Source organism: Malus domestica, chromosome 13 (assembly GCF_042453785.1).
Source record: "Malus domestica chromosome 13, GDT2T_hap1".
Taxonomy (NCBI): Eukaryota; Viridiplantae; Streptophyta; class Magnoliopsida; order Rosales; family Rosaceae; genus Malus; species Malus domestica.
The window spans coordinates 25,294,604-25,305,920 of record NC_091673.1 but is presented as its reverse complement, the minus strand read 5'-3'; the positions used below and the strand labels follow the sequence as shown (position 1 = coordinate 25,305,920).

Genomic DNA, 11,317 nt, shown 5'->3' with positions numbered 1-11,317 from the left:
CCTGTATAAGTTTATCTTACACTGCTGGTCTCAAGCCCAGAAGAAGGAGGAGGGGAGCGCGTCAAGTAATCGACAATCGGCACTCCATTCTCATGTTGAATCCCTTATGATAATGAACTCTAAACGAAATTATCCGACCCCATTTAATGAGATAAGACTTTATTGTTGTTGTACTTAAACTAAATCCAAAACGAAATTTTCAGTAAATTTCATTATCCATTGTTTTATTATCATTTTATAAATATAAAAAATTCTAATATGCTTTGGTGTATAACAGACACCGAAACAATGGATGATTGAATGAACGGTCAAAAATTCAATGGATCCCGAGTTTCATTTGATGTTTGAACCTTATCTTGGTTAATGATGCTAGTCAACAACACGAGGCCTCTCATATCATGATAAAGACTGTTTATTTTTAAATTGAGTAAATTGTAACCTTATGATGCTAATTAACATTTATTTTATTTTCTAACATGTTTTACTTGGTCTCCTCATATTTTATTTTCCAGTCATATCATATTTTCAAGTTGGATTGGAATTTTTCGATTTCGTCATTAAAATTTTGAATCGGAATTCAAATATTTTAAAACCAATTCGACGGAAATTGGAATGTATGCACTTGAGATTCTAACATTTACAATTTTGATCCGAATTTTTTTTTGAAGTGTTCCAAGCTTATTCGATAAAAAACCTTCGAAATATTGTAATTTTCTAATAGTTATTTACTAAAATTATGTACTTTGTAATTAACTTTTATATTTTTATAATATTGATAACGATAAACATAGTACTACGCTACATATTTTCATTGAATTTATATAGAAGCATATACAAAATATAGAACAATAAATAGCATGTAAAAAAAGTTTGAGATATAAAAAAATGTGTAAAATATATGAATCTCAAACTCTGTTTCGAAAATTTTGAGATTATTCCGATTCCGAAAATTCTAAATTTGAGACTGTGTTATGATCGAATAAAATTGAAAACATTGATTCCAATTCGATCATTCTGAAAATGAGATCAAATAAAATTGAAAACCTTGTTTCCGATTCGACCGTCCTGAAAATGAGCTGAATGAAAAGTTGTGGAGTCAGGTTAGTCCAAATTCAAACAAAATACAACGTTTAAATAGTTGATAAACCGTGATTATTTGCGAGTAGTAGTAATATGTGGGATGTTCACTAATGGCGGCGATTCCTGTTTAAGAAAGAAATGGTGGACAATGAGTTTATTTGTTATTATTGTTTGGGTTGTGCAATAAAACTAATACTTTGTTTATGATTTTGGTTAACAAATAAATTATACTATGATGTTCTACATTAAATATAAACAATAATATCCAAGGCGTCATCAAATACGTTATTAATTTTATTAGGCGTCATCAAATACGTTATAATATTATTATTTTTTTTAAGCAAAGACGACTTGGTTTCTCAACTACAAAAGAAAATATTTTTGTACACCTGTTTTTATGTCAAATTCTATTTTGTCTTCATGAACATGTACGGAAATAAAAGCTCAAATTTGAGAGTACAATTCTACCAACTTTTGAAGTAAATGATATTTTGTTTGATAAATTTAAAGGCTGTTTGATATTCTTTTTAAGTTTAGAAAATTGAAAGCTTGTTTGATATCTATTTTTTGGTTTGAAACTGCAAGTCAAAATTAAAGCTAAAATTCGCAAAACTCACAAAAGTAGTTTTTGGGTTTGTTTGATAACCATTTAATTTTTATTTTTTTCTTCATTTAAAAAAAAATTGAAAACTAAAAACAGAAAGTCAAGGGACCGTTGGATAGTTTTTCTGTTTTCAGTTTTTGTTTCATTTTTTTGAAGGCCGAAAACCCATTTGGTCAATTCTTTCATTAAAAAAAAAACTAAAAATTAGAAACTGAAAAACAAAAAATAAAAACTACTTTCTTGAGTTTTTAAAATTTAATTTTCATGAAGAAAGTGGGATCCTCATAATTTTCTTTTGTTCAATTTTCTCGGAAAGGGATCCTCTCTCCGAATCCCTTCAACCAAATCCACCGAATCAATCAATCCGGTTCCTTGAAATTTAATTCAACAACTACAAATAGTGGATCTCTTTAAAAGTTATAATAACTTTAACCGTTGAATCAAATTTAAAGAATCTGAATTAGGTGATTGAGTGGATTTGGTTGAAAGCTTCCCCTTCCAATTTTCTGAACTCTGACTTTCTAATCACGGCAAAAGCTAGGTGGCAGAAGCAAGACGTGCTCGTCTCCATTAGAATTTTGTATACAATTTTTGTCTCACTCGAGGGGCCTAGCTTCCATTAGTCAATAGGCTGCCAGTGCCCAAGCCCCACACCCACGAAAGATAATGCCAACAGCGCCCAAGCCCCACGCCCACGAAAGATAATGCCAACAGGTCACGTGACTCATCGGATAAAACCAATCTAAATCTATCGGTTCAACCCATTTTTGCCCCAAAGACCAAACCAAAAGCATTTTTCAAATACCAAGCCAAAAGTGCTTTCCATTCAGTTGACTGCTTCAACTTCTAGTCAATCACTTGTACCCAAATATACTCTTGAGACTTGACTTACAAATGTTAAAATTTGCAAATTTATGAAGCAATATCAAGGCTTAAACGAGTTTGAACCCGATAAGAAGTGGATTGAAGAAGAAAGAGACTCGATGGATTTTAATTGTGAAATTACAGTTTATTTGGTTTTTATGAACTTGGTTCGGTTTTGAAAGATCAAAATTGAAACCTCCTTGAGTTAAGTTTTTGAGTTTTTAATTTAACAACCGGAAACCTTACAAAAGCTTTTTAGCATATCCTTAGCCACCGTCCTAGAAATCAAATTGTGGAAACGAGTCTAGAAAAAGCAAATGTTAACTTATAGGTTTTGTATGTCGTTTAAAAAAAAAAAAATTCTCATTGTTTATCATTTTTAATTTATTTAGTTTAAGTTCTAAAACTATCAACATGTCAATAAATAAGATGAAAGATAAAGTAAACTAATAAAGACAATTTGATTAAGCATGATATTTTCTTAGCACGTCTAGTCTTTGTAACAAGCCTTAACAACACAGTCTTTCCTTCTTAAATTCTCATTCGTCATATCTACATATATAAATACAAATATACATACACACACACAAACATATATATATATATATATGTATATATATATATCTCCCTTATGGTGTGCCCTTCCATAATTCTTCTCTGCATCCAAAACACACCTCAAAAAACAAAAGGATGGGTGGTTGCTTTTCTTGCAGACCAAAAGTTGAACTCCAGAATGTGAAGGTGGTGCATCTGAATGGGTATGTGGAGGATTTTGAGCACCCAATCTCAGTAGGGCAAGTGACAGGGAAGCCCACAAAGCACTTTGTATGCACTCCATCGCAGCTCCTCTCAACTGGGTCCAAGCCATTGAAACATGACACCCTCCTCCAACCAGGGCAGGTCTACTTCCTCCTTCCCTACTCTGCATTGCGGAGCGATGCTTCTCCTCTCGACTTGGCTTCCATAGCCAGAAAACTCACTTCTGCAGCAGCAAAGAGCAGCAGGAAGCAGTCTCCGTCTGCCCCTCAGTCTCCTGCGGCCTATTCTTCAAGCATGAGCGGCCAGTTTTGCCCAAGCCCTATGTGGAGCTCTTCGTCGTCGCCGGGGAGGAGTCCAGGGAGGAGTCCGGGAAGGTTTGTGGAGCAGGAGAATTTGAGTATGATGGTGGATTATGGCTCTCAGAGATCGTCGCGTCGTTCGTGGAAGCCGCTGTTGGATACGATAACGGAGAGATCGTTGAACAAGATGACTGAGTCTGATGTGCAGGAGAGGCATGTGGAGGTGCTTGTGAAGTAGGTTTTGGTTTTGCAATTTTATCAGTTACACTAGTATATATGTTGTAGTAATTAAAAAAGAAAAGAAAAAAAAATGGTGGCCATGGATGTAATGATAAATTTCTTGTGGAACGGTGAATGAAAAACCTTCTTGATTTTAGGAGTCGTTTGACAACCATTACGTTTTTGAGTTTTTAATTGTTTTTAAAACTGAAAATTGAAAATTCAAATATCTGTACAAGGCATTTGATTTTTTGTGTGTGTGTGTGTGTGTGTGTTGGTTTTCTTCTTGCTCAAGAGTAAAAAATGATATGTTGAAAATACTATTTCCATAGTAATTAAAAAAGAAAAGAAAAAAAAATGGTGGCCATGGATGTAATGATAAATTTCTTGTGGAACGGTGAATGAAAAACCTTCTTGATTTTAGGAGTCGTTTGACAACCATTACGTTTTTGAGTTTTTAATTGTTTTTAAAACCGAAAATTGAAAATTCAAATATCTGTACAAGGCATTTGATTTTTTTTTGTGTGTGTGTGTGTGTTGGTTTTCTTCTTGCTCAAGAGTAAAAAATGATATGTTGAAAACACTATTTGAAATGTTCATAATTCTTCTGATGCTAATCTCGCATCTGAGCCTTTTCCTTTGAAAGTTTTCTTTGGCTTTTTTTTTTTTTTTTTTAGTTATAGTAGTGCATAATATGTGTTTATTTGCTTAAGCTTTAAAGTATGTCAAATGCAAGTTCGTTTGATCTCATAAGTGCCGAAAACAGCCCAAACACACTCCAAGTAACAAATCTGTGTACTTTTGACACCTAATAAGATTTTGTTCTTTTGAGCACTCATCTTCTGATCCTAGTAATGTATTATATGTATTTATTTGTTTAAATTCCATAGGTACTTGGTGCCTTCAAGTGAATTCAATTAGATAACTCTCTATTTTTCAAAGTATGATTCAAGAAAGAAATGAAAATTTTGTTCAATTCGAAAGTAGAAGATGGATTATTCGTTATGAAAGGTGACTCATTTCAACTCCTATAAAATAATAGGATATTTCCATATAGACCAAGTCTGTGATCTTTGTCAATTATTGAGGTGTACTGTAAAGCTAGCTTTTGAATGTCGGGTGGGGACTGGGATCACCTCCGAATGCCAGCCTGCAGACCCAGCTAATCAAAAGATCCCATCATTTCATTTTTGATCATACGGTCAGGAATAAATTTAAAAGTTGAAAAATTCTCACGCAAAAGAAGGCAAGATGAAAATGAAAGGCTGGGATCTTCTAGCCAGCTGACTCCGCAGGCTGGGATCCAGAGGTGATCCCAGTCGATTGGGTGGGTGGACATGATTTTTGTTGTCATGTTCCTGAATTAAAAACAGAACAAGCAAGACGCATCCAATGAATGTATCCATTAGCCCCACTACCATTTAATTCATATGCTAAGTTTGTAACCATTAGCAACTTGAGTGCGACCTTAAGGACTACCATTTTATCAATTTACACAAATTATAATACCTATTCAATTGTGTTTGAAAGTCTTTTTCAAATAACTAAAAGCTTTTTCTTATAAAAATATTTTTGAAACCAATATTTAATTAGTAAATATGCAAGTGAATTTTGAAAAAAATAATTGAAGTGCATGCAAGAAGTAAATAACTGGTTCTTCTTCAAAAAATGCATTTTCAAGTGCTTTTAGAATCCAATAACACGTTTACCAAAAACATTTTTAGTCACTTGATAAACACTTCGAAATGAGAAATCTTAGATGGAACAACATCATGATCTCCCAATTCACACAAATTAGAAGATGCCAAGTTCCAAGTTTTATGATGATGGAAAATAGTTACAAGGGTACAGAAATAGGAGCTGGTGGCACCCATTGCTGGATGGGTGCGCAGTCCCACCCACCGCCTTCTTTGCTATGAGCGACACTAAAATGGTTGGGAACCCAAGTTTCACCTTTTGCTTCCCTCTCTCTCAGCAGCTCCCTCTGTTTTTCTTCCACTACTTTCTTTGCCTCTCTTGCTTTGTTCCAGTCCTTCCCAAGAATTGCTTGGCTCAGCACTCCCCAGATCACAGCTGATTCACTCGGCCAAACCCCCTGATTGTTCCAAATTTAATAAGTAATCCAAAATTTCAACAAATCATTGTTGATTACTCAATTGTCTGACGTAGGAGAATTTTTCACATCCTCACACGTCATCTCGGGCGTGACCACATTTGAAGGCAAACACATGGACAACATATATAAGGTGATGTGGAACATGTGTGACCGTTAACATTGAGGAAGTTGGGGTTTTATCTCGAAACTAATTGGCGATAGAAGAAGTAACTCAACTCTTTATGGCCTTGTTTGGTAATGAGGATTGGCTTGATCGGGATTATTAGCCATATTGAAGGCATTTTGGAGGAAGAAATTGATGATCTCTAAAGTCCAACCCCCTTAGGGGAGTATCTTCATATCCAAGTCAATGTCTAACAAACGAAACCTATAAGTCTATGCTTTCCGTAATATTCCGATGTAGGACAACTCTCCACAACCTCATATGTGGTAAGGCAAAGACTTCGAAGATAAAAAGATTCAAAGAAACAAAAACAAATTTCTCACATAAAAAGGCAAAGACTTTGAACGGATGAAGAGCAATCAGTCTGCATATTTTGTAGGGCACATTGACTTAATGCAATCCAAGCTAAAGAGTTCAGAGATAGAGAGGCAGAATTAGGTACCTTCAAATCGGTAACAATCGGAGCTTTCAGTCCCGAAATGGCTTCTTTTGCATTGTATATAACGGTTTCTTTCCCGCTCCTAACGTCCTTCATTTTGACAGTTCTGCATTGAAATCAAATATCCAGAATTACAGCTAGACAGATATGGATGTGTTAACAAATGTCAGTATAGTTTTTCAAGGCTAAGCATAAGTATATTTAGTAGACAAGGTTAAAGACTGTTACGTAAACTTTCAAGGTGTAACTTCAAAGTAGTCTGTGTTGGTTAATTTTATTTATTTATTGATTTTTGTATATATATGCAATCAAACCACTGTTTTCGATCTGTATGCAGATTACATAGCGGCACTTGGAAAGAAGAATGAAGCCTTGAATTACCTATCCCACTGACCATGTATCTCATAAAGAAGCTCGAATGTTGTTGAGTCAAAGATCTTTCCCTTAATTGTTCTAGGATTTCCCCTAATCCATGAATTGCTTCCATAATATAACTCAGCTTCAAGGCCCGTCTCATGACACCGGATTCTATTTTCACCAACCCAATCAACCCAAGGCAATGGGAGGAACTTTATTAAGAGTTTTGGTGAGTTCATTTCATAAGTTTCTCTGTGATTCAGGAGCTTCAACTGACGTTTTCCATGCACCTCCGTTTCCACTGAAGTACCTGCATCATGGTTCTCCATAAGGATCAATATGACATTTAAACACAACACAATATTTGAAAAAATACTTAAAAAGTCAATTAACATAAACAGCAGCAAAGTTCAGATGAGACTGAAATTTTCTTTATCATTGTATGAGTCCACAGTTCTTGACAAGATGAATACTATTAAACGGTTTTTGAGCTTCCAACAAGTATAAAGTAAAAGATTAGCGTGACCTGAGAATATAAACACATCCTCGTACGGGTAATATCTTAAGGAGTTTACCAGATAACAAAAGAAAAATAACATGTCAAGGGACAAGATAAAAGAACCCTTGCAGACTGATCTCTGGTTTAAGATAGAAACTAAAATCATATCCTCTGTAATGTACCTAAGAATGATTCGCAAAGTAGCTCGAATAGCACTTCCATCTAAAATGTGCATTCAACGCAAGAGAAGCACATTTTCAAAGAGTATAAGAAAGGAAAAGGAAGATATAAGATCAGCAGCAGCAACATAACTGTATTATATGTCACAAATAGTCGGTAATATGTATATTCTCACATGACACTTGAAACTTGAAACCCGATTAGGATTGCTTCTTTTATATTAATGATCACTATGATTTTTACGAAGAAGAGAGTACCATAGAATTTGGGAGTAGGATGTTGACACCAGATCATTTCAAGGTTTTCTTTTTCATCGGTTGCATGAAGAGCGGTAACTGGTGGATGATGTGAAACCTGCAAGCATGCAACCAAAAAAAGCTATAACGTTAGTCAATATATGCATATAGATCCACAAACTCGCCACTCAGCAAGGTAGTTAGTGACATTTAGTTCAAGCTGGGCCATCATGGCAGCATCAATCGGAGAAAAGCTCAGCAGAATAATAAATACAAGCACCTGCTCAAGTAGAACATTGAGGTTCCCCCTTGTAACATGATGGGTTTCTCCAAGAATGGGGTTGTAAGGAGCAATTCCGAAGATCATAGGACGCAAAGTAGAAATGCTCCAAGATACAACAGCTGAGAACCTGTCATGAGGGGTTTCGGCTCTGTTGCACCTTCCTAACAAATCAATACCAACGCAGTACACTGATTCACCGAAACACTGGAGGTGTGACTTGGGAATGTTAAACAGCGGTGACAGCTGAAATTGCAAGAGAGGTAAAAAAAAAAAAATCAGTTACCAATAGCATTGACCATTTACAATCAATCAAGAATACACTGCTGTGTGATATTTAGTGTTTGAACTTGAGCTAGAATTGACTTGCTTCTTATGCGAGCTGAGTTTGAGCGAGCTTACAAAATTCAAGCTTGATACCTAGCCTAAGCTGGTTCGAGCTAATTACTATAGCAAGTTTTATAACAAAAATTTGCAACTTAGCAAAACTTTTAATAACAAACATTATAACAAAAAATATTCAAACTTAAAAGTCTTTCTTTTGTCCAAATTTACTGTAATTAGTTAGAATTTGTGAAATATCTAATCTTGAACGTTTATCAATCCAAATGTTGGTATTTTTAGCTGGTTTCCACAAAAAGAAGAGGACTTGCCTGGAAGCGTGTGAGATCAGATCCTGGCCGTGCGTTTTTAAACAGACTCAGCACACGTTTAAGTAGATTAGGAGCTCTGTAATCAACATCGGAATCCCCTTCTAATGACAATGGCTTTGTCAAGAAAATAACTCTGGAATTGTCCTCCTCCTTGACCTGCACCCACCCCCACCACACCAAATCAAGAAGCCGATTTGAAACTATTTTGTCAAGGAACCTATTTTTGGATGCATACAATTGATTCCAAGCCAAACTACAAGCGGCTATTTGGAAAAGGACATGGTGGAGTACGTTATCTGGCCCATAAATTGACACAAACAATGGGGCATTGAAAACCATATTTAGAATTTCAACTTTTTAATGAGTATATTATTGAAACAGATGCGTTTACAACGTTGCCAAACACATTTACATTGTCTCCAGTGACTAATTACTAACCATTTCAAAAATTAACTAAAAGATCTGGAAAGATTCGCCCTCAAACAAGAAGAGTTTAATTCACGATTCAGCGACCAATACAAATATGTTATTTTGGTAACTGAATCGGAGATGTAACCTCTCGTATAATTAGTGGCGGAGTCTGTGTGGGGTCATTAGTTGTCCTTGACCCTTATAAACAGCTAAGATAAACTAAATTATAACATCCTCCTCCTATTTCTTGTGTGCGACTCTATTGTGCGATCATGTGTTCGATGAAATACTTTAGTTTTTTTTCTCTCTTCTTGTGTGCAATCATGTGCTCGATGAAATACTTTAGTTGAAAAGCCTAGGCAATCTTCAACATTACTCTACAGTATCATGCATCAGCCCTAGACAAGCCTCTATGAATAATAGTAGTTGTCGACATATGTTGGTATAAACTTTTGACATATGTTGACAGGAATTGACAGGTGCTTCGTACGTGCTCGACGAATGGCCAATGAAGATTTTTTTATTGATATTATGACTCAATTATTTGAAAATTATGATTACGCCATTGCGTATAATTCAAAAGAAGAACTAAAAAGACAAAAAGGTTTTACAATGTCCCCACGCATACAACTACTACCTTAAAGTTTCTTAGCAAATAAGTTTTTTCATCTTCTTTTTAAAGAAAAGAAAAGAATGTTATTTTGTACTACAATTTTACCGGAATTTTATAGAAAGCCGGATTTACTTGAAAAAGCACAAAAAAAAGAAAGAAAAATGCCCCAAATAGAAAACAAGAAATGAATTGAAACTTTCAATTGATGACAAAACAAATATGAAAGACGAAACTGAATTATCGCTGAAACAAATAATCATCGGAGATATACATATTTTTTAACATACATCGATATCTACACTAGGAGGCGAGAGATGAACTAGCAATGATGTGATTCAAATTTTTCTTTAATGATAATTCAACTTAAAATTTTTCATTTACAAATAAAAAAAATATCACGAGACGGTACTAAGCGGTCATTTACAAGCCACATAAGCTATCTTAACGTAAAAGAAGTGGCATCATAAAGGAAGGAAAAAGATGCCAGCAGATTCACAATTCAAAGCCATTTTCATTTCCTTGGCACACAAAACAATATATATACATATAATGTGTGTGTGGTACTTAATAAACATATATGGTAAGAGGCTGTGAGTTTGAGAGTCCAATAGAAAACGAGAGGGTATATTGATATAATATTATATGTGAACAGAACCTGGTGCTGCCTGCTTGCAAGCCAGCAAGTACTAAAATCAAAACAGCTTTTGTCGTTCTGAAAGCCGCCGTTTCAACGGCCGGTAAACAACTCATATTTTGACAAAGCATAGAACAATACAAACCCAGCAAAACCATTGCCGGGTTTGAGTTGATCTTTGATTTTTCCGAGTTGGGTGCACAGAACAGATGAAATAATCCAAAACCAATCAAGCAATCATTCAAAAACACATAAAACCATTGTAAGAGAGAGACAGAGAGAGAGAGAGAGAGAAAGGTTCACATACCATTTGAAACTTTGAAGAGATGGAGAGCTGAGGCAGAGAGAGAGAGAGAGAGAGAGGTGTGTGCTTTTGTTTCAATGAAATGTAATAGAAAGAGAGAAGTGGCGGAAACTAAGAATCGAAGAGGGGTTGTTTGGCTGGTTTTGTTTTTATCACTGGAAAAAGACGTTTTTATGCTGTAGGCTCCTTCCTTTCTACAACGCAAGGGAATTGGTGGTGTTGGGACCAATCACCAATGGGGTAACACATTTTAGAGATATTTATTGATTTGTTCCTGGACTTTAATGGAGTTGTCAATTTTCTTTCTGAACTTTAACTTTAGCTGATTATCCCTTTGAACTTTTTTATTTAGCCAATGTCCCCCTTAAACTTTAACTTTAGCCTATTACCCTTGACGTTAAATTTTAAAAACTTTCATTTAATTTTTCATCCATCTAGCTTTTCATCATTTTTGCCCTCATATAGTTGTCATGTATTGTTTCTGTGATCAAGATGGATGAAAAATTGGATGAAAAGTTTTAATACGCTAAGGAGGAAATTGGCTATTTATAAATCAAGGAGTAATCAGCCCAAATTAAAGTTCAATGGAGAAATTGACTAATTAAAA

At 34.9% G+C, this 11,317-nt stretch overlaps 2 protein-coding genes across 2 annotated transcripts; one reads left to right on the top strand and one right to left on the bottom strand.

Annotated features, from left to right (window-relative positions):
• Positions 1–3,238: 3,238 nt before the first annotated feature.
• Positions 3,239–3,844, top strand: LOC139190896 (uncharacterized). The gene has a single exon (XM_070811386.1). It carries the CDS (start codon positions 3,239–3,241, stop codon positions 3,842–3,844), a length of 606 nt encoding a protein of 201 aa, XP_070667487.1.
• A 1,635-nt stretch (positions 3,845–5,479) lies between these two features.
• Positions 5,480–10,944, bottom strand: LOC103414805 (oxysterol-binding protein-related protein 4C-like). The gene is made up of 7 exons (XM_008353175.4): positions 10,714–10,944; positions 8,749–8,904; positions 8,096–8,341; positions 7,837–7,933; positions 6,925–7,210; positions 6,547–6,649; positions 5,480–5,920 (listed from the first exon to the last, which is right to left on the bottom strand). Exons 1-7 carry the CDS (start codon positions 10,714–10,716, stop codon positions 5,663–5,665), a joined length of 1,149 nt encoding a protein of 382 aa, XP_008351397.3. The 5' UTR covers positions 10,717–10,944; the 3' UTR covers positions 5,480–5,662.
• Between the last annotated feature and the right edge of the window lie 373 nt (positions 10,945–11,317).